Source organism: Apteryx mantelli, chromosome 5, assembly GCF_036417845.1.
Source record: "Apteryx mantelli isolate bAptMan1 chromosome 5, bAptMan1.hap1, whole genome shotgun sequence".
Taxonomy (NCBI): domain Eukaryota; kingdom Metazoa; phylum Chordata; class Aves; order Apterygiformes; family Apterygidae; genus Apteryx; species Apteryx mantelli.
In genome coordinates, this window is record NC_089982.1 from 68,996,500 (window position 1) to 69,021,153 (window position 24,654).

At 34.9% G+C, this 24,654-nt stretch overlaps 1 protein-coding gene across 5 annotated transcripts in view; it reads right to left on the reverse strand.

The window, feature by feature from the left end:
• The window catches only part of SLIT2 (slit guidance ligand 2), a 257,918-nt gene that overhangs the window by 96,031 nt on the left and 137,233 nt on the right, over positions 1 to 24,654 (reverse strand). For all 5 annotated transcript variants that reach the window (XM_067298185.1, XM_067298183.1, XM_067298186.1 and 2 more), the window contains exon 5: positions 9,315 to 9,386. In XM_067298185.1, the coding sequence (XP_067154286.1) occupies positions 9,315 to 9,386 (72 nt within the window). The remainder of the gene's footprint in view (positions 1 to 9,314; positions 9,387 to 24,654) is intronic.

Consider the following 24,654-nt stretch of genomic DNA (forward strand, 5'->3'; position numbering starts at 1 on the left):
CTATAAATACTGCGTCACACTTCAGATGTTTTGGGGCGCAACTTATCTTGCAAAACAAAGATAATACAGCCTCACTTTAAACAACCAGGAGATCTTCTCCAAGCTGGTAACTTGTCAGTAATAGATAATATGTAATGATAATATGTAAAAGGCATGTGAACAAGACTAAGAAAATGAACAAAATATGAATGAACTCTGCCCTTTCTCTCTCCAATTATATATTAGCTTTGAGGGCTAATGAGGCTTTTACCAAAGCATTTTTGTTCTTGTGAATCTATGATAGCCTTTTCCAGTATCAATAAATCATCACACCCACTGTTGAGTATAACGTACCAACTTTTATAAAGTTCTTCTTGTTTCATCCATATTTTTCATCTGAATTACTGCTACACAGGAACACAATATTATGATAACTATAACAGTGTCTGTGTTTCTGTGTACTAAAAGCTAAATGCAAACTGTAATTTCCTGAATATGATCTTTAATCATTTTGGTGCAATGTTACAGCACCAGTGCTGCAGTGTTGGAATATTTAAGCCCACTTTCTCAGGCTCCTTCCATTTTTACTAATTAATTTCACTTAACAATTAAGTTAATAGCCTTTTTATTTTAAAGAGGTAAAATATATACACAGAGCAATTCTCTAATCTCCTGAACAATTTATCAAAGCTATTTGAATTAGTACAGTGGCATGAAATGTTACCCTTGACACAATACAAAAGAGAAATTGTTTCCAGACAAATTGGAAAAATCTTTTAATGCCATCAAATTTGCCTAATGCAGTCTGCAGGTTAATCTGTAAAAGGGTGAGTTGTATGTTTGCCCGTATCTTATTATCCTTAGCTGTCAATGTATAAATCAGTGCTGACACAGCTTCTTCTAAATCATCCATATTATACACGAAGGAAAATCTTTTAACAGTAGAGAAAGCACTTGAGCAAATCTTGTCCCACATGAACTGAAAGGCAGATTTCTTCCACTAGACTGGCAGCAGTTATGGTGCACTGGAAAACTTTTGGACTTCTTCCTTCAATGAATCACCACCATCACTATCTTAGTGAAGGGTGAGTTGTTTTCATTTAAATCTTATCTTAACAGACAGTTTAAAATATAGTTATCCTGTTTGCACTGAGCTAATTAGTTGGATTGGGTTTGGGGGGAAGGAAGCATAGGGGTGGGGAGGAAAAAAATATCCTAATTTTATAAATCATTATCTCTGAAGGGTACTATCTTCTGCATGTTTTAGATGATTTGCCATCTGTTATGACCAGGACATAAAAAGATCAGAATCCTATCAAGGACAATTGGCAAAAATATGTATTTTTTAAGTAGTGAAATGTATATAACTTTGAAGACAACATGCCTGGTTTGAATAGGGATTTATGGTATTTGTGTTATGGTAAAGGTATCCACTACATATCCAATTTAAACAAGCAGTTAGACAAAATTTCACAACCAGTATGATATCATCAATATCATGTATAATGTTCCTATAAAGGAGGTACTGAAGCAGCCTGAATTTTTTGCATAAGACTGGTTTCTGACATCAGGTTGTGTGAGTGTTAAGTCTTAGGGCATAAACAAGAGTACCAGAGCAAAAATAATACTTACTTCTCCAATTTTCACTTATGTTTTATCATTTATTTTTAGCAGACTGACTTTCTAAAATACACACAAAAAAAATCTACAATACTACAGTAAAGCTTTTCTTACCACTAAGTTACTGAACAGTAATCCCAACTCCATCTTAAAAGGCTTTTTTTTCCCCTGAGAATTTCTTTTAATCTTCCCAAATGATTAAAAAGCCCCAAGATAGGAAGTTGATCAGACACGGACCTGCAACTCTGGCCCATCCTTATCCCTCCCCTCTCCCCAGTCTCTCCTCACGGTCTTCTTCCCTCATCTCCATGTTGTGTCTTCTCTGGGTAGGATCTCATCCTCCCTTTGGAAAGTCCCTGTGTTTTCTGCTCCTCCCGCCCTGCTGCAGCAGATTACCCTGGGCTGCATGGTTCCCATAAAGATCATAAAACTCCCAACAGCAGCTGTCATACTCAGAGAATTAATTAAGTTTTTGCATCTATATCTGCAGTATTACTTGGGTATTTCATATACTTTCTAACTACCGCTGTTTAAAATGTTAATGGATAGCAAAGGGCTTTCAACTAATAAGAAAATGTCTCTTTTAAAATATTGCTTATTTATTAGTTTTGCTGATACATCTTACACTAAAGAAACATGTCGGTGACTTCTATTTTCCTCCCTTCTAGCATATGCTGTGCACCAGTTAACAATAAAAAAACCCTCAAAACTTGTTATCCCAAAAGAAGAGTATTTAATATCTTAACAGGAGATGTTGCATACATTTGAAGACTACTATCCTCATACAGAAAAAAAATTGTACCTGACTGACAGAGAAAACCTTCTTTACTCGTTCATAGAGGCTGACGTCAAAGTTAAAACAATTTCAGTGAATCTGTCTACTTTATTCTCTTGTCCTTCAGGGCTTGAGTACATTTTGCTGTGTAATGTAAGAGAGGCACCATGCAGCTTTAACATCTTCTCTTTTGTTCAGAAATGATTACATTCTGCTAGTGTATTGACTTAATGATAAACACTGATTAAGAAGTCATCAGAAAAAGTCAAAAGCCTTTCTAGATCCCTGCTGTGGTTTCCTGACTAGAAAAACATTTGGAAAAACCTTCTGGTTTCAGCACATTGTATTTTGTACTTCATATCACTAATCTTTCCTTGGGAAAAGAACAGAGTACACAGTACTTATCCCTGCAATAGCATTTTTGGAAGCAACCATTTTTTTAAAACCTCTCCTTATATGTTTTATAACAGAACTGAATCATGTTTTCCTATTTCTTAACTCCCCTCTGAATTTCAATTTCAAGAGGAATCAGTAATTTCAGAGGCATTAACTGAGAAAGATGTAACAAAATCACAAAAGAATTTATTCTTTTTATCAAACTTGTTTGAATATGCTCGTTTCTTGTGTCTATTACCATTTATTACTATTATTCTTTCATTTGAAAGTCAAGTGCTTTTCCCTGCTTGCACAATTTATTTTGCTAATGTAGTTCATTGTGTCCTTTTCTAAATGTTTCCTGTAAAACACTTCCAATGAATACATAATTAATTTTTCTAATATACAAAATACTGACACATATGATTATGACACATTGACACCTAATACATATGAATAATCTTTTTCTTTTACTCCAAAACTAAAATGCAAGAACTAAAAATATTCTAAGACATACATACTATAATTCAATAGCTCCATCCCCTCCAAATTATCTAACACTCCATTTAGCTAAAACCATAACTACTGAAATGAAAAAAACGGAAAAAAAAAGTCAAAGTGAGACAGGAGAACAGGAGAATGCCATGAAAAGGAGGCAAGAACACAGAAAGAACAATCTATAAATTATGCAGTGCAAAGATACTGTGACATCAGTAAGACTTCACAGAAACAATGCAGTTTAGCCAACTAGATGACAAACAGCATCAAGACAACTATAAATGTGTGGAGCAAATATATTTATTCCTATTGTAGTATGGAAATCATATTAAATATGAATCCCCCTAAAGTTCTGCTAGAGTGGTTTATTTAAATATTAATTTTAAAATGTATAGAACCATTTCTTCTAAGTAGTTACTCCAGATATCAATTAATCTTGCAAGTCTCCTCAATATGATTATGTCACCCTCTTTAGCGGTGCAAAGGCAGTCTCACTTTCCAAAGTAACACAGATATATTAGTGCCTAAAGACTTCTGAGAGTTCAAATAACTTTTGCATGTGTGACTTAAACATTGACCAGAAGCATCAACTTACTTCCTTTAACAATCAAATCCTCAAAGAGGATTTTCATTATTCTCTGTACTTGACGTAGCCAAATAAAATATAAAGACGAAATTGAATCCAAGTCTTCCTACAATGGAGTTTATCAACTCAGTTCAAAAGAATCTTATACCTGAGTTTACCTTGTATTCATTCTCACAGGGTTACTGTGAGACACTACACAAACCGCAACAAAATTCAGTACTTTTCCCAGTAAAAAGCACAGGATTCACTTTTCATTACAGTATATTCAGATACCACGAAAAATTTTGCGTAAGAATCAGCACTTGCTTTATCAGATGAAACCCCATTGCACACAGCTGCCTGGACTTTATTATCCTAACATTTAGATAGATGTTTATACTTTGCCTATTTTTAGGCTCAGTGACTAAACTGCCAAAAGCAAAACTTGCAAGAAACCCCTCAATTCACATCCAGAGAATTCTGATTTGAAATCCGTCTTCAAAGCAAAGTGTTTCGCTTGGTTTTAAAACATTAATGACTTTAATATTTCATAAGCATGTCCATAGCTCTGACAGAAATGAAACTTTTCTCAGCAGGCCAAAGTTTAGGAAGGTAGCCTGTAATCAAAACAACTTCAGTAGCAGTACCCAGCCCCGGCATTGAAATGGTCTTTTATTTAAACAGTCAGAAAAAAACAAATGATTTCCTAAATGCCACATGGTCACAGATCTCTTTGGGTGTAGAGTTTTAGGAGTCACTACAAAAGTGTACTTCCTTCATTTCACATACGGAACTATTTTGGACTTAAAAATCTTAAAGAAACATTGAATATACTAACACCTTGTGAAAAATCTTGATATATACCTGAAATGCAGGTGGCTGAACAGACTAGCAGCTGAACTGAGACTGAGACTCAGAATAAGGGTGAGAAATATGTGAATTCTAAATTATTAAATCATGTCCTAGACAAGCAATGCATTTGGCTCAGCACTTGCACAGAGGAACAGATAGCAGACTTCCAGCGGCAGTGGAGTTTTGTGCATGATCTGAGAAGACACCAGTAACTAGAATATTCTTCAGCAGGATTTGTTAGCCTTTGACTGGGAATAAAGCTGAACTTCCAGAAAATCCCAATCCTAGCAAGCCGAGATTAACAGAAAATTCATTTATGCCTTTAGTGACAATGTAAGTTTTAACTCTTTTACAATAAGTGTGAAAAGGGCATCATAGCAACACCAATATCATAATAACATTAAAGCTTAATCCCACTGTCCCACAGTTGGTGGGGAAAAAATGGAGCGGGATGGGCGCAAAGGTGCCATACAATATGGCAGTACAAAGTGAGGTGAGACTGGGACAAGCAAAGCATGGTGCAGTATATTTGCAGGAGACACCATAATATTGTTCCCTAATATTTTTGGTACCAACTGATATAGTGTATATTAAGAATCACAATTCTACCATGATGTTGTGTGTTCTGTTCCATCCTCTGCTAAATATTGATTAGACAGCAGAAGAGAAAGTTTGAATCTGACCTTAGGAAATTTTGTATATTTTATATGGAAATGTTATAATATAATTTTACCAAAATCATCAGAGCAGGGATCAAAATGCACCTCTCAAATCCTACGACAAGTACCCTAATTATTATGCTTACAGTGGTGTTTCACATTTGCTTGCTTCTTAGGCCCAGTGGTTTTTTTTTTCCTTCCTAGTAACCAGATTCAAGAAGCAACTGATCTGGACTTATAACCCTGGCAACTAAAGCATTTTCTTACCTTATCAAACACAAGATTAAAATTCTCAAGGTTGGGGAGAGTTTAAACCAGTAATTTGCACATCCAGTATGAGTACTGTATCACCAAGGAGGTTTTTGAAAATCATCATTAACATGATGATTAAAAATCTGTCTTTAATTTACAATTTATATGGTAAATGATATCTATTTAAAAAAAGGCCCAAAACAGTGGGTGCCATTGCATTCTCTGAAGAACCTTCTTTGTGCACCTCCTTCTCCCAGATCAAAAACCAAGTTGGAAATAATTTTTTGAATTTCAGTTTTAGGATTTAAACCCTAAATTCTGCCAAGTCTCACTTCAGCAGTAATATTAAAAGTAGATTATTCTTCAAAGTCATTTCCCTTGCAAGGGAAAGTCAAGACTTTTTTTTTTTAACCTACACCTGAATTGCCAAAACACTGGATAGTGGGTTTCTAGTTCAAGAAAATAGTACAGACTAAACTTCCGCTCATTTTTTGGCACCTTTTTAAAAGATTTTGATTCATTAGCATCCTGGTAGGCTCTACTGGCAAGAGTGCAACCAGGAAGCTGAGGGAAATGACTCTCCCTCTCTTATTTGGCACTTGCGGGATGACATCTGGAGCTGGACGTCCAGTGTCAGCCTTCCCAGCACAAGCAGGGCACTGAGATGCTAAGGCGAGCCCAGCGGAGGCCACCAAGACGCTGGGGGACGGGAGCCAGTGACAAGCAGGGCCAGGCTGCAGGAACTAGATCTGTCTAGCCTTAAGCAGAAGGGAGGATCCTAGCGCTGCCTCCAGCTACCTAATGGGAGGGCACAGGCAGAGCCAGACTCTCCTCAGTGACAGGACAAGTAGCAGCAGACACAAGTTGTGAAATGGGAAATTCCAATTAGAATTGGAATTTGAATCCATATTTTCTTTTATTTATTTATTTTTTTCTATGAGGGTGGTCAAACACTGGAGCAGGTTGCCCAGGTTGTTATTTCTCATAATGTCCTGCCAATTTTGGTTCTTTTATCTTCTACAGAATATATCCATGGAAACTGAACAGCTTCTTCTCAGAAACATCAAGAGGAGTCTAGAGCTAAGATATTAGCACGAAATCATAATCCTGGTAGTATCATCAACCTTCAAGGAAGCAATTTCCTTTAGATAATCTGAATTAACACATAATTCCTTTTGTTTTGCGATGACTGGAAGAATATCCTTTGACTACCGTAAAACCTTTCCGAAACATTCCAAATCATGATTCAGCTGGTGATATATTTAGATGGAGTGGCAGAATGGTGAGTCTGCATTCAGCAAAATAAACAAAATATGTAATCAGTCCAACTTTTACAAATTTGTTAACTTCCTTTGAAACAGGATACTAGTGCTATTATGATGGTTATCCTTTCTTGGATTTAGGAAAAGGTCTCTGTAATACACATTGCAATTAATGTAATTGATGGTGTTAGACAAAGCAAATTTCAATTAAGCAAGTGTTCTACTACAGGTTTACTTTACTCTTTGTGCCTTCACCTATCTCTTCCAGAAGTCTGGTTAACATCTTTAACATTATGGTCAACTATTAGGCAATTACAGAAAAAATGATGAAATAAGAACAAATATTAAATTCTGTTCATGACAACTTTCAGTGAGTATATACAAATATTTGGTTCCTCTTGCCTAAGCTTCTGGATAGATACAAATGCTGTTCAGGTTGTGAATACATGATCTAGTTACATAAATGCTGTGCTACAATCCCATCTGACTCACCGCTAGTACTCGCTTGTCATTCTGATACTTAAATCTACAGCTCACAAGAAATAGGGTGTTCTTCCTAGATGACCAGGAATGCAGACAGCATTTACTAGACAGAAAAATGTATTTCTTATTACTTTCAACTGTAGTGGGATCATAAAGATTTCAGTACATTTTTTTTTTTGGGATCACCAATAAAGGAGATATCTATTGTATTCATGCTATTACAATAAACTGTATGCCACAGATAAGATTTGGACTTTGCAGCAATGCTATGACCTTTTTGCTAGTTTTGTTTGAATAAACTCCCAAAAGAGAAAGGCTTTAAAGGGCAGACCTGCTGTTTTATACAAATTTTAAGCATAATTCAGGAGCCTTGAAAATATACACTAAGATATAAATATGATCTTAGCTAAAGCATAGCTCCAGTCAGCAAGTGGAGGCTAACTTGCAATACATAAGTATGCTAATTGCATTCTAAAATACTGCCCTGCCATTAGAAAATTCTTGATGTTGCTTTTATTTTGACTACAGAAGTCTCTTTCTGAAGCTATATCAATCTTCAGACTTGATAAAAGATCAAGTAAAAAAATAGAGGCTTCTGCTTGTAGCCAGACCTCTTTTAGACTGTGACTAATTATGGGACCAATTCTGAGAAGAAATTCATAAAACATCAATTAAACAAAGCAAAAAAGCTACCTTGAGAAGTGCTTGCATGTTTTTGAACAGAATAGATTTGAACATAATAGTTTTTCCACTGTGATACAATAGGGCTTTATTGCAGGGAAAAAAGTGTCACAAACACACTTAAACAAGCAAACAAAAAACCACATTTCCAAGTATTGCAGCAAGAGGAGGCAATACTCTTTGGTATTCTTTGAATATTGGTGTTCTTAGGTAGGTCTTTGAAAAATGCCTTCCTAACCAATCTGTGAGCAGTGCTACTAGAGTATAATCAAATGCAATCCATCATAGGAACAAAGAAATGAAACGGATATCCTGTCTAGTTTCCTGCTATTATGGATACAAAACCATGTAGTTCTTTTCATAAGCATGTAGAACCCCGTTTTAAAGTTAGTTCCTCTAGAAAGTTCATCTTTCTTAAACACTGGCAGTCTCAAATAATAAAAAGTATTTTGATAGAAATTAAATGAAAACCTCAAATAATGAACTAATAGTTCCCTATTTTTATTTATGTATCTTAAAGCAATTGTGTTTTTTTCACAGCTGCATCACAGTGGCACCTTCATAGTCTTTCAGGAGCCAACTAGTATATGCCTACTCTCTCTGTTGGTTGTTCGTAACTGATGAGTCTCCAGCTTTAGACTCATTATAGCTTTCATGTGCATGACCTTACATTTCCTGCTATACAAGTTCCTCCCAGGCTTCAGATCATTCAGCTCTTTCACTACAATAAACTGACCCACTCTGAACAGAAAGTCTGAAAGTCATTGCTGACATTTTTCCACATTTAGAAGCCACAGAATTCAAAATTTGCCCATGAACTTCAAGGTCATCATCTCTAGAAAAATAAGTATCAATCTTGTAGAAAAGATTTACTTTACTACAAAATAAAACTGTGCAAGAAAAGTAATCACACAAGTACAAAAATATATTCTAGCAAAACTCAATCTTTCTTTCTTTTACGTGTACAAACAAAAGGCAAGCTCTTAGACCTGAGGCAGAATGAATTTTCCCACAAGAAACAATGGAATGTTGAAAGTAGCCTGAAATTCAAATACTGAACTCAGGTTACTATAAGCAAATAGTTGTATTCAATTCCATTTCAGTGTTTTGGATTTCATATAGGGCAAATTTAGGATGCTCAGGATATGCTAAAGTATTTTGTCAGAACAAATGATAAGCATTTGCTTTTATGCAGAGATTCCTTAAGCAGCTATATAAGCGCTTAGGTAAAAGATACCTGATACAACAGAAGAATACTGTATTGACAAAGCATTACCATCAGAACATATATCAAAAAAAAGGAAAATACTTACAGATTTTTTATGTCTACTGCTCCTCGGAAAGCCTTCCTTGGTATTGCTTGAATCTGATTTTCACTAAGATCACTAAGAAAAGAAAGATTAAATAAAGATTAAAATTTGTCATATACATTTCTTTCCATGTATAACAAAAAAAAACATGTAAAAATAATTTCAGCCATTACAGCTCAGTCAGTGCTTCTGACAAAGCACATTTTACAACCTTAATTGATTTTTAATCAAAGAAAAAGAAGAAACAATAATATTCAAATTAGTTGATCTGTGTTGCACTAAGTAGTTCCTTTACAAAATTACAATATATATGGCAAACGAAAAGTAGCAGCATTGCATAATTTAACAATGAAGTTTAGACTGATTTAATTTTGAATTAATTGGTTTTAATTTTTAACCAATTACAAACCCATGACATCAAATTTTTGATTCAAAGTATGTTCAGTTTTATGCAAGGAAGACTGAAAAAAAAGAAAGAAAAAAAAAAGAGTAGCATTCTGTTGAGAAATAATAAATATCAAGCTGTACCATGTCTGAGATCAATACATTCCTGAATTTTTTTTCAGATATATTTTAAAAGAAGGTATTAAAGAACATCTTGTAGCAGGTATCTACTGCTCCTCCCCGCCACCCCCCAAAATCCCTGCATGACTAGCTTAACCTGGATATCTGAAACTTGTATCTTTTCCTAAAGAGAAATGTTATTACCATAAACTTATTAATGAATATTTTCTGCTATCAGTATAAATATCCAACCCCTTTTCTGAAACTTGGAAATATTTTGGGCCTTAGCAATTCCATACGGCAATAAAATCTAAAAAATTCTAAAAAACTGAAATAAAAAAGAAACATAAGAGATACAGCAAAAAAAAAAAAAAAGCACCCCCCCCCCAAACACACACACAAAGTACAATCCAGTCTTCTTAATGTATGCTATGTCCCATTAACAAGTAATTCAGTGCAATAGGAGAAGATCAACAGATTAAGGTGGTTGGTGATATATCTACACTGTAGGCAGTTTGGAGGTTTCGCTTCAGTCTATAGTTTGCTCTCCTGGACCAAATGTACCACCATGCACATGGTTCAAAGATGCCCGAAGGCCTTCAAATGGACCTTTCTACCTTGTAGTCTTAAAACTTATGAAATCTGATCTCCTTTTGGAGACGCCTTCAGAGGCACATCTCTCTATAAGGAATTACTAACTTGAGCATCTGAATAAACATTAGGAACAAATTAGACGCACACTAGGCTTCGTCTGCTCTAGGACTTTAATTCAGTTCACAGAGCAGTTTTGTTGTGGCTGACTAGATTTGATTTTGGTAAAGCCAAGCCAGGAGCTCCATTACAAAAGCACACCGAATACACTCTAACCCTTAACGGGAGAAGTAAGTTTTCCTCAATGTCTTGCTTTTTAGAGACATTTTTTAGATGACCTTTCTAGAGACAACTTTGAGGAGAAACATCCCCAAAAGAAGCCTACAAATAAGATACCAAACAGATAACTGAACACACAGAGTGAATAAGCAAGAATAATTTCATTGATTATATATAAGCAGTCATGCTTTTGACATATTCTTTCCCTAAAGTGTAATCTAGCATGAGCTCATACTTCCAGTTATTAGAAATCAGACCTATAGATCTCTTACAGATTTATGAACTTAAAGAAATAGTTTGAAAAGTTTATAAAACCCACACTGCTAACCATAGCAAAATTTACATTGATATAATCTGCTTGTGAAAATAATTCTACATACCTTGACAGCAACTTTGTTTTATCCAATTCATTGGTGGTTTTGGGAATTCTATTTACTAAATCTTTCATGTTTTGTGCATCTAACTGCGCTGCAATTCCTTGTATATATATTTAAAATGAGACCCAATTTAGCAATATTAACAGTATGTGAAATAAGAGAATCTATGAGCTGTGATTTAATTTTCAAGCCACCTAAGTAATCTTGAAATGGGATATGACTGCACTGCTCTGACAATAAATTCAATGGCAATGAATGAAATAGCAACATTCAGCATTTGTTACGGTAACATGATTTAACAGACTACTTCCTTAAAAGAATCCATTACAAACAAACATAAACAGTGAATGTCTATATTTACACTTTTCTTTAACTGACAAATACATTTTATCTATATAAAAATTCTGTGTAAAGCGGTAAGTTAGCAGTGGTGGTTTCTATCATGATAAACAATTAGTCTATAATATAGATATATGCATATAACTATGTAAACCATTGCCACATTCATAAATATATACTACGTGAGGTAATGGTGCATTACACTTTTTATGACAGTAAAGAGAGTATCACCATTTACTATTTCATATAATTTTTAAAAAGTGAAGGATGAAAAAAATTAAGGCAATGAGTAAATTTTAAAAAAAATCTAATGAAAATTATCGAAGGCCAAAATCTTTTTTTCTTCGACTAACTGCAAATCTCAGCACACATGCAAGAATTTAAAACTAGGGGTTATTGAGCCAAGTGTTTCAATAAGTAATACATTGAGACTGTATGTGTGTGCATGTATGCATGAGAGAGAAAAATGATTAAAAGCATGGTATATTAACTGCTGGGGCATCATAGTCAGCATCTTTTTCATGTACTGCAGATTCACATAAACTCAAATACGGTGTGCCCTGCTAATTTTACTACATTTGAAATGTAAACTACTTGATTGCAAAGGCTCCCAAATTTGCTGGGCAAGGCACTTTTTAAACCAGCCCTCTAAATGCAGAGGGATAACTAATGTCGGTAAAATACTTTTCCCAAGAAAAAAATTTTGGCAATGCATCTGATGTTTTGTGAAATATTTTTGGAATTATATGTAATAAAATGCAAGTTTTTAATTCATTTCTTTATTGCAAAATTCTAACTCTTGTTAAAAAAAAAAGATTTTCAACATAAAATCTATTCCTACTTTTAGTACAAAAGTTTTTAGTAATTATTTATTGATTGATTCAAGTTCTCATCTGCTCAGTCTAATAAGGTTTCCTTATAAAAACCTTGAGGGCCTTAAACAAACACCTGACTTTCTTCTTGAATAAATTACACCTTTGTTTCACACTCTGTAGATTTAGGACTGAGTAAGAAGTAGCTGTGTTTTGGGTTTTTTTTTTTTTTTTTTTAAGACTTTTTAGATTTTTAACTCATACCACTGCAATTCTTAGATTGCTCACAGAAGTGAAGGTCACAAGCAGCACAGGTTGTACTGTAGCTTTCTGGGGAAATGGGGCAAACGTGTTTTGTAGATGAAACCAGACAATTTTGCAAGGGATTATGTTATGCGTGGACTTGACTTTGCAGCCTATGTTCTGCAGTAAAGAAAGACCCAAATAACCTTTTCAGCCTGCTGGTTATTATTTGCTATTCCTGCACTAATAGCTGTGTGAACTCCCTCTCCCATTTCAAAAAGAGGCAGCATTTGAATATGTCTGTACATGGAGTGTTATTTATGATGGCCCTTGAGACCCCTAAAATGATAGAGGATTTAATGCAAAGAAAATTTTAAGCCAGAAAACAAATGAATATCCTACTTTGACAAGAACAAACATGAATTTCTAAAAGAAGAGGCATGAACCAGTCTTCACATTTGAAACCAGCAATCTGAGATACTTTCAAACAAACTATTCTCCATAAACATTGTAGCCCAACATTATAGACTTTACATAAAAAGACAGTATATCTGTGGAAGAGGAGAATTGATTCAAAAGTGATTTCTATAGAGCCAGAGTGAAAATAATCAAGGATATCCTACAGACTTTTTGAAAGAGAGCACAATGACATAATAGCCAGACATTTGACAAATCCAGCTTATGTGGATTCGAGTTGTCCTATGGGCCTTAGTCTTTCAACTAAACTGTTCTCAATTCTATTAAGCTGTTTCAAGAGAGGATATATTCCAATTACTAAGTCTGAAGTGGAGTGTCTTAGACATTGACCCTTTAAGAAATTACTTAGTGCAACTTTGTGGGCTTAATTCATTTCATTCAGTAGCTTGCAGAGCACCTTCAATCATACAGCCTTCACCCTACCTCCTCTTTCGTACCTTAGCAAACAAGTGTTCAGGGCCAGAATAGCCGTATATAACTTTAATATCTTTTAGTGTGAGATGACCTCAGTTATGAAGTAATTCAAATACATTCCCTCAAACTCATTTCACTGAACCAGAAGCTGGAACAGGAATACTGGGGTTAAATATCAGATTCTTACACAAAATGCATCTGGGATGATCGTACCTAGTTAGGCTTACAGTATTTGAAAGATGCTCTTTTCAGAGAAGATACAGATGAGCAGTGGTGTTGCTCTGGTTGTGACCACACTGTCCCGTTTACAGCAGTTTGTTTGTTTCAAATTTAAGTATGGTTGAGCTGTGTATGTGTCAAGTATTTTGCTGACTTGTAGTATTCTGGCTGCAATACCATTTTCTCAAAAGCAAAACAAGAAAAACAAATCCATAAACCAAAACAAGCTCAACCTTACTCTATATGAAAAAATACATAGGAGGATACTCAAAGATGTCTGAATTTTTGCCCAGGTGCATTGATTCGTTGAAAAACTTGCATCCATTTTTTATTTTCAAAGAAAAGGTCAGAAATGACATGTGTTTCTGAATCAGAAACTAAATATATTGGACCAGAACAAAATTATCTTTGGATTAACATAGTCTATCCAAATGTTCAAATTAATATAAACAGAGAAACATTATAGTCTCTGGGAGATAAGTGATCAAACAACTCATGGAATTATCACGCTTATGTAAAATATAACTCCCCTTTAAAACAAACAAGGCCAAGGCAATTTACAGGCAATGTATACTGGTAAACACATATGCCTGAGCCTTTAAACATATTTCCAAAGAGTAAGGATTTCATTCTGGTATTTTCAATGACAGTGCAGTAGAACTTGACTAATTTCAAATTATGCCTGAAATAATATAGACTTCTCTATTTCATAAATTGATGAAATAGAAAGAATCACCAGAAAAAAAAACCCAACAAAGCTCTCACTCCAACCTCCCCCTCTATCAGTTTCATTCTATGTCTTCAGTTAATACTACTGAATCTTTCCTAAGAAATAGGACAAAACTGGTTCATTTTTATTTATCAGATTTACCAGTTAGTAGATAGACAAAGTACATCAGAAAACATTTTTAAAAATGGAATACTGCTAATATTTGAAATTTATACCAATATAATATGATCTATTCTCATAGAAAAACTGAAAATTTTATATAGGTTATTGTTCCTTTATCGAAGGATAAAGCCCTCAGATAACCTGATATTAATGAGCCTGATAGAGTGCTTCAGCGCTTAAAAAATGCAGACAGTACTGCATTGCAGCTATTCTATTACTCCCCAAGTATGGTTCCCAGTTGAATATCCCATTTAACCTTAAAAGGAGTACCATATTTTTAATTAAATAAATTGAAGCACCACATATAATATCTATATCATACACTGTTAAGGTTGTATTGGAGTTTTCTTGTGTGGCTAAAACCATTGTTCACTCTGAAACAATAAATCTTTTGAAGATGGCAAACCTGCTTGTAAATTTAATTACTTGTAATTTTATTTTCCTCCACGGTTTAACCTCCCTCAGTGTCTGATGAGTGATACCATAAATCTATACTGCCATTCTCTACTTTGTAAAATACTGAGTATTGGGAATGAGTAATGTGTCCTGATTTTTAAAGGAAAAGGGAGAAATACCAAGTCAAACAATAGTACTGAATACTTATCAGTTTATTTATGTCAATGTATAAAAACAGATCAGAAGGCAGTTATTCCACTACCAGTGTCCTTAATTATTATTAAAAAAAATATGACAAAAGAGTAAACCTCTGGTAGTACTCCTCCTCTTCTGGAAAACAACAGTTGCAACATTAGCTACATATATTCTGCATGAAACTCCATATGCCCATATAGGGCAGCAAACTCCACTACAGATTATAAGACTACATGGCATCCAAAGAAATAAGCAGTTATTTGACTGAAATTCAAATATATGATTTGGATGTGGGGATTTTCACTTGGAACACAAAGATTGTGAAAAAAATATACATACATGTTTTGGCAGAGCAAGTAGCCTTTATATTTTATAAATAGATATATAAACTATATAAAATTAAATACTTAATTCATTTCCAAATATCAAATGGTCTGCTCCTTTTCAGCTACTTTTGCTATGATTTACTTCTTCTTCAGTGCTATTCAGTGTTCCTACAACATACTCCATACCAGAGCATGCCTTAAAAATACAGAAATTTAGGTGGATGGGAAAGACAGACACTGCTATGTATTCCACAATTCTTTGCAGTGAGAGCACGTGAAACCTGCTTAGTCACAGGATACTTGATGGATTCTGGACTTCATTAAAATGTTGGCCTTTCAGGCCTTGCCTGGCGTGGGACACTTCTCCAGCAGGTGTCTCCACAGTGGGGCATCCCACTGAAGATCTCTAACCTATTCTGGAGCAAGACCCAAGTTCACAGGAGCCCTGACTTCTCCCCCTGGTTTTGGTGTTAGGGAAAAGGAGGCGCACAGCCTTGCTAGGGAGGCGCAGAGCTCGCCAGCAGGAAAACCTGGGCACCGGCAACATCCAACCTGCTGCAATGAGACAGCACGGCCCAAGGGAGCCACAGCCAGAAGTTTCTGTCTTTGCACATCTTAAGAAAAAGATGGAAAATTTTATATTACTGTTAACCTTTGGAAGACCTCTCAGGTAAAAAGAACCACTCCTCCCCCTCCAAAACCTTTACTTTGACGACCTGGAGAAAACACCGGCAGCAGCCTCTATTTTCAACAGCTGCAGTAGCAGTGGGCAATCCGATGCAAAGATGACAGACTGAAATGGCAAAGTATTTTTTTTCTGTTTCGCTGAATCTCTGATAGGGGTTTCACTCCTAAAACACCCAACAGTTTTCTACTTTCTATATCTGAATAAAATCAAGTCTTTCTACTCCATGTTGGATGCTTTGCGTGATCATGGAAACCTTTAATCAGATTGTTTTTATTGCTTATGACTCTTCCTTCATCATCACACAACAAGGAAATTTATATTCCTAAACTGCAAAGTTCCAATATGACTAGCAATTTAATCTAAAAACTTTTCTGAATGCTATACAGGCACACTTTGGCTATCTCCAGTTTCATTGCAGTAGGATAAGTTATGTAAGCATGAAAATTATTTTCAGAACTACATAGTAAAATCAGAACAACATACAAAATCTTTGACAATAGACATGCTATTAAACTATTACATTACTGTGTAAATACAGGGAGAGTATCCTGGAGAGATAGTTCCTCTAAAATTAATACCTCAGGTGAATTGAACCTATTTAAGCATATTTGGAATTCAAATTTCCTTCATGGCAGAAATATATCAGGTTGCAGTATAAGCTTAATAAACCAACAGGAATGTATTCATCCCTACACAGCCCTTTCCTTTTTACCTCTCATTAAGCAAATATATCACCACATACAAACAAGCAAGTACCTTTCCTATCATTCAAATGAGACTTGTCCAGTTAATTGTTACAATACTGACATGTTTGTTTTTTATAGTTACTGTATTACAAGTTGCAGTACTGCATAATTTATTTATGAGGATACTCCTGTAACAAAATGGATTCTCAAGTCCTTACTTCAAGGCCTAGCTTTTGGCATGCCTACAAATCAATTAATACAAACAGAATAAAGAAATACTTAACAAATACATGCCTTACAATTCAATCTAAAGTCTTCCCTAAAAAAAAAACTGCTGCAACATTCTTCTTTGATTATGAAATAAACAATTTAGGCTCCAATTCAATGATTTTGTTTTCTGTTCTCCAGTAAAATATCCAATAAAACTGTTCTTCTTAATAACAAAGATAAAAAAGGAGTCGAGTCCACTTCTACCAGCACTGGCCAGTATTTCTCACAGCACATATTTATCTCATTGTCAAGATTAAAATACTGAACTATAAATTCTAGCACTAGTTTTGTAAATCATTGTCACTGGTCACATCACCATTCCAACATGCTTCTGATGCGAGGAATAAAATTTCACATATGTCTGTATGAAAGGTCTTTTGTAGGTGGAGAAACCGAGGTAGTAACCAGTAACCAGTAAGATGCTGAGGAGCACAAAGCAGGTGAGAAGAATTTACATCATAAAACTGCAGATTCTCTGTGTTGTATACTCATTTCTGTTTGCTCTGTTGACTCCCTAGAGACTCAGATGCTGTAAATAGTAGGCAAATAATATATTCCCATGCTAAAGCAGGATTATTCCCTCTGCTATGTTGTACTAGAACATCCCCAATCAAATATGACATATTGCACAACATAGGGCAGTCACCACTTCAGTGTGGACAGAAGGATTTGAGTTGCAGCAGCTCTCATTGTAAGGAATGAATCTTCCTCCTCGCTAAGAATATTCAGACTAAACTTCCCTTCTCACTTTCCTCTCTTAGTTTTTAAATATCATTTCTATTGGTATCCCTAAAGTTTTTTTCATTCCTAATACTTGCTTTTTTTTAAAAAACATCTGTTATCAATTGATAAATCTATAATTGAACAGAAATGTGCTTCTCACTGTAGCTCTTGGCATATTATTACTTGCATTATTTAAACAGCAGATATTTTTATTCCTTTATTTATTAAAACACAGATGCAAGCCATTTATGCATACAGCATAGAACAAAGGTACAATGAAAGTGAAAAACTAATGAACTACATCAAAAATTTAAATGATGACAATGAATACTCATCTGTTTTTGTTTCAGAAACAGCCTGACTCCTAATACCTATTGAGCATAACATGATAATGACTTGTTTAAAGTTATGAGTATTAGTGATTTATAATTTCTGCAGCATAAAAAGAGCACAGAGGATAAGTACCAGGCTTTCTTACTTCTCAGTAGGATCACATTTTGCATTTGGAATAACCCAAAACTTTCAATCGCAGTCTTGGCATGAAAGCTAATCTATGGGCAACAGAATCAATTCTACTCTGCAATGTCTCCAAAAGTGCACTTAAATCAATTTGTGCACTTTGTTATCGTTTGAAAATAATTGCCTAAGAAGATCCACCATTTATTCTTTATTGTGCTAGAGTGTCTTTAGTGCGACAAATGCTAATTATAAAATAAAATAGAAGTGTATTAGGACCACACATGTACTTCACTGGAGTCTTCAAAATTATTTTTTAAAAGACAAGTAGTCTTTATTAGTGTGTACTTCCACCAAATTTATATGTAATTCTCTTTGTTTAGGACTACAGGAAAAAACAAACAAACAAAAAAAAAAACCCCAACATGTTGTAGCTTCTAAAGTGAAAAGGATCACCCAGAATTTCAAAGGGAGAGAACTGCAATACTACTTCAAATTTGGCTTCAGTGTAACCCTTTTGCTAGCAAAAGGTCCTTGAAAGAAAAACTGGAAACTCTTAAGGGGGAAAAAAAGAAAAAAAACCAAACCCATGCTGATTCTTTATCTCCCATAGAGTCTCAAATTAGCCAAGCCGATGGAAGGTATCAAGTGACATTTATGGACAGCTACTTGTCATACATTTCTAACGGATGTACAGTTCCCCTAATAATTCATGTGACAACAGCAAAGCTATGAAGTGTGAAGATATCGTTGACTTACAACCTTACCTGAAGTTTGCATAGTAGATGACTTTTAGCCATATGGATGTATATCTTCCATTTAATGTTTCAAAAATTATGATTTAGTTCAGCTAAGAAGTCCTAAAGCATCTTAGATTAGTATCTTTTGTTTATTCCCTTTCCCTCTTTTTTTTTTAAGCCAGGTTGGAATTAAAGGCAAAAACAGAAACTTATGTCAATTCTTTCATGTTACTATTCCATACAAGGCCACAAAAGATGATTTCCTTGTAAGGAAAGCGTGAAGATTCTGCCATTTTAGTTCCATCAGCCTCTAACAGGTGATTTGGGGCTTAAGTTTTAATCCACTATTGCACTTAATAGACTTATAAAATACATTACAAATTATGGAGACAAAAAGGAGAAAGCAAGCTACTGCCAGGTAAATTCCACTTCTTCTGGACAGTTATGTGCTCATCGTATGCATGGCTGAAAGATCCATTTGGCTTGTTTTGGGGAGTCGCTCACATAAAGAATATATGAGATAGCATACTTAACTTTCCAAAAGACCTTTCCAATGGTAGCTGAAAAATCTATTACTACTTTCCCTATAACAAAAGTTTTTTTAGCAGGAGTTTGCAGCAGTCAACGTGTCTTTAATATTTAACATTGTTTCTCCTGCTTTGGAATTGAAACTGTAAGCACTTTTAGGAAGTGATTGAAAGCTTGCCTTGTATGTTGTCTAATTTCAGTATATAGTCTACAACCCCATTTTTTTTCTTCTGAAATACCACTCAGTGAACTGTGGCATATTCTCTCTGTTCAAAACAGAGTAGATCTTTGATCCAGCATCATCACTCATAGCTGCTATTCCAACACAGGTAAGTAATAATGACAAAGGCTGGACTCAAACATTTTTCATCAAGTATAGGCCCAAAATGGTAGTCTAGTAACAAGCTGAATGCTACAAGTGTTTTTTAGCAGTAAAACTAACCTTGAATAGATTGTCAAGGAACAGCTGAAATTTGGACAGTAAACTAGAAATGATCTTATAGATATTAACCTCGAGTGGCACTTCTCTTCTTCCTTCACCTGAGGAGAACAACGCAATTTTGGGCTTGTCTCTGAAGACAGGCTGACTGCCTGTCAAGACAGATTTATTGCACAGAGTCTTGCCTTTATACAATATACATGTATTTGCATACTATATATGAAAAACTTATACTCCAGGCTTTTATCATGTTGCCTGTCAGTTCCAACAAGTATGCTAAGAACAGCAAAAACACAAAAGCAAATTATAAAAGGATTTCCATGGATGATCAAAAAAACTGACAACAGCTAAGCTACTGTCATAATTACTGCTTATCAAGATGACCAATATTATCTCATTGTTTTCCTGTGCTTCATCCATCTGCTTATACCCATCTGTCATTTTCTATAATCTTTTTCACAAAAACACTTTTTTTTTTTTTTGTTTAAACTCTGTCTGTACAGTGCCTAGCACAGTTGGGTCTCTGGCCCAGAACCTAGGACTTTAAGCCACTATATGAACAAACAAACAATGAAAAGGACAGCAGAAACATGTAAATGTGTCCGCAATATCCTCAACTCTGCAGATAACACAGTACAAAATAAAACAATGAGCTCCGCCATTTAGGGCGAGTAAATGGGAGAGATTTTTGGATTGGGATTTTTTGCTTATTGTGTTTCCTGTGTGTTGTACATGTGCTGGTTAATACAAGTCAATTAAAAGTTCTTAAGAGAAAAGGAAAATGCTACTGTTTGGAAAACTTAAGGACAACTACTGATATAAATATTCAAATATTATGGAACTAAAATGTCCCACTGATCACTATAAAATTAATTTAATACTCTAGTCTAGCATCTCAAAAGTCTCAGGTCTCCCTACATTTTGGTTTTGTTCAAAGTCTCCATGTTTTTCTTTCTTCTTCAGCCTGCATTCTCTTTCTGTGGTTTTTCAAGGCATTTCCCTAGAGCTTCTTTCACTGCAATCTCTTTCCTATTAATACCATAAAGAGAACCAGAATTTGGAGAGATGCTTACCTGCTTTAAAAGGGACTGAGAATATAGCAAAGGTAGTATATTCAGTCTATAAAAATAAGAACAGTGTACTCTAGCTGCATACAGGGGCCACTTCAGTAAGAATTAAAAATCCTTGTAAAAAAGATACAAACATACATAAGCAATGAAAAAGAAATTGAAAAGGAGTTCTGGCAATTTCAGAATGAACTGAACAACTGATTTCTTCATCAGTAACAATCTAAAAAGAACAATCCAGAACAAAAACCTGAATGATACTTCTCCCAGGTGTAAGAATGTTCAAAATCCAGTTCTGAGTGCTACAGCACTGGCTGTACCTTATTGTCACACTAAGAGTATACAATTCATGTTTAAGTGCTCCAGGACATCTCATCTAAGAAAAAAACGATGCAAAAATAAATTTCAAACTATTTAAATAAAAACTGTATTTCTACTTCTTCCATATTTATCATTTTTCCCCTCAACATTACAAAAGTTCAGCTGCTTGCACTAGTAATAATTTTGAGACTTTTTTTTTACACTTGAAATTCACAGAGCTCAGATTCTCTGTTCCAAGTCTGTACTTTTCCATTGACACCAAACAACGACTATTCTTAACTTGCATCTTAGAACAGATCTCCTCTTCTTCCTCTACATTTTTTCCCTCCATCTGTAGAGGTTTTCAAGTCACTTTTACTCACTACTTCTGTGCAAAATCCTTTCCCTTCAACCATTTTTACGGATTTACTTACAGAGCTGATGGAGCTGCTGCTCAATTAAAAAAACAGAAGAGCCTGCTGAGAAGCCTTAGCAATTAGGAGAAAAAGGAACTGGGGTGGGAGGGGAAAGGGGGTGTTCTTTTATGTAGTATGGGGTTTGTTTTTTAGTTTTTTGGGGTGGGGGGGTCAGTTTGTTTTGCTTTTTGGGGCAAGAGGGCAGTTGGGTGGGATACATATTATTTAAGAGATTGCAATCAAATGAGAGAGCAGCATACCTAGGATGAAGAAGGGAGGTACTGATATTTCCCTCTTGGGTTCATTTACAAGCCATTTTATACTCTGGTGGTGAGTGAGTAGCATACTTCAGGATAGACGGGGCTAGATAACGATAAAGAGATTGAGGAGAGAGAAGATAATTGGAAGAAAGACCTATTAAATGTTCATAGTTTATTAAATGGGCTTTTTAAAATGACTAATGAATAGGCATCTCAATTGCATGGGACCTAATTCTGAAATATATCATAAACATTTAAATGAAGACTTAATTTTTTTGCATTTTGCTTATAACACACTTTTTTAAAAAACTGAGGCTTGAGCATTAAGCCTAAATACAAAAACACATGGCATTGCACACATTTCACTAACTGCTATTAAACGGAACGATGACATCTTTGTATCACTTAACCAGGCTTTCTGCTAAAGCAGTCTGTGTAAATCCATTTGTACTTGTAAAGAATTCAGTAGAGTTTTGCCAGCACAAAAATCCTAGGATATGTACCTTACAACTGCATATGCATGTATTTGCATTCACTCTTTTAGCTGAGTAACAACACTCCTTTGAGCACAGGACCAACTTAGAGCTCTGAGGTGATTAAATTTAAACGATACTTACACAGATAGATGAAAAGGTGTGAGGATTTGCTTCTACATAGGCTCTACTGCACTTGCTATCTATTGCCATATGGTTAATTCTGTCTCATGCTTATTCTTCTGTTGCAGTTCGTATTACAGTATACTGTTTTACAGACCTGCAGCTTCCAACATCTGTAGAAAAGGTCCCAGAAATTGATTTAGAGGCCGAAATACAAGCATATCCAATCCTGCTTCTGCACAAGGCTATATATCTTTGTTGGAAGACTGACACATGGTCCCCATATGCACTGGTGATAACGCAAGCCTGCCAGGCACAGATGTACTTATAGCTCCAGAGAGATGCAATCTAATGATGGATAGGAATAACCCAATCATACTAACATTTGTATTTGTAAACCCTACCTAGTGCTGTAGACAATATGTCTACATTTCACTGCCACATTTCTTCAAGGGTATCAAGATGTTCCTAAGGTATGACAAGCATATGATGAAACTTAATGGCATATAAGATAGATAGACTGCTTTCTGAAGCTCAGCTTAATGGTCGGAAGTTTCAAAAATTAATTGGTCTTCTGGCAAACCCAAAGAAAATTAAATTAAATTAGCTACTGGAACTTTTTCATTAGAAGGTTCTGGCAAAATAAAGTTAATAGATGGAAGGCTTTCTGCAATTAAAAGTGACAGGTGCATTCCTTTCTCTAAGCTTTTAAATCAAAACTGCCAAAAGTCTACTAAAATGCATTTTTAAACCCCTTCCAATCTACTGAACTTTTATAAATTAAAATATTGTAAAATTACTGAAGATATATCATTTAAGAAAGTCATGGTTTTATGGCAGTAAAGAGCTAAAATTTCTATAGAGTTATACAACTAACATACTTAGGAAAATGTATTAAATCACAAAGTAACCTTGTATCCCATTCCTCATGCACTTCATTTGTCAGCATGATTTCCTGCTTTAATTCTTAACCAAAACACTAGAAATATGCAACTTGCTTTCCCTAATTTAAAGACAGATGTTTATGATAAATTCAGGTCAGTCACAGCTTCTGAATTATCTATTCTAGATACTTAAGTTTATTTGGAAGAGAGATGACCAGAGTAAGTAGTTTCTATATTCACCTACTATTTACCAACATTTACATCACCTCCTATCTACCAGTATTTACAGCTGCTTTGAAGGAACTTTTCAAGACAGAAGAGTGTCTGTCTTGAAAACAGGCAGAAAAGTTTAATGAGTTCAGCTTCTGCTGTGCCTCTTAAAGTGTGAAAAAGTGGTTTCAATGAATACTTATTCCACTACTGTGATCAAAACTAAACTTATTTCACCTCTCCTTCCCCTCCCCAGCCATTTACCTCTTATCCCAGACTCAAAAAAACCCAGGGAGTATATTTGCATACAAACAGTGCTACTATTTTTTGACCTTAAAAAAAAAAATACAATCTTTTCTGTTTTGGATTTTTTTTTGTTTGCTTTAACTAATCTATAATTATGATGGGATAGGAATGAAGTATATTCAGGAGAACACTCCTCATCCCCATTAATTCTGAAAATAAGCAAAATCATTACTCTTCAAAGCTCTCAGTTATCAGCTTCTACACATATTAAATGGAAGTCTAATACATGTTCTCAAAAGACAGACTGTGACAACATGAAGTCAAAGTGTGTGGGTTATGGTACAGCCAGCACCTTCAGAGATGTTGGATGGAAAGAAATGTGAAAAGTTACACTAATTCAGTTAAACGTAGCTCTCAAACTGTGAACATACAAATAATCTCATCCAGTTCAGGAAAGCACTGAAGCATGGACAATCAAGTATGTGCTTAAATCCCATTAATTTTAACAATTCACATACTTAGTGTTAAACACGTGATCAAACATTTTTTTGGATCACCAAATACTTACTAAATATAACACAACATACCGGAAAACAGGAGTCGAAACACTTTAATTATCTAGCTTTCTTTAATGAAGGATACATGAACAAACACAAAACCAGCCTCAGATGAATACATGGACATGAAAATAAGAAATATTTTCTTTCTCATAACTACTGCATAGTTTCATCTCACCCCATGATGAACTATCATATACCAGTTTTACATCG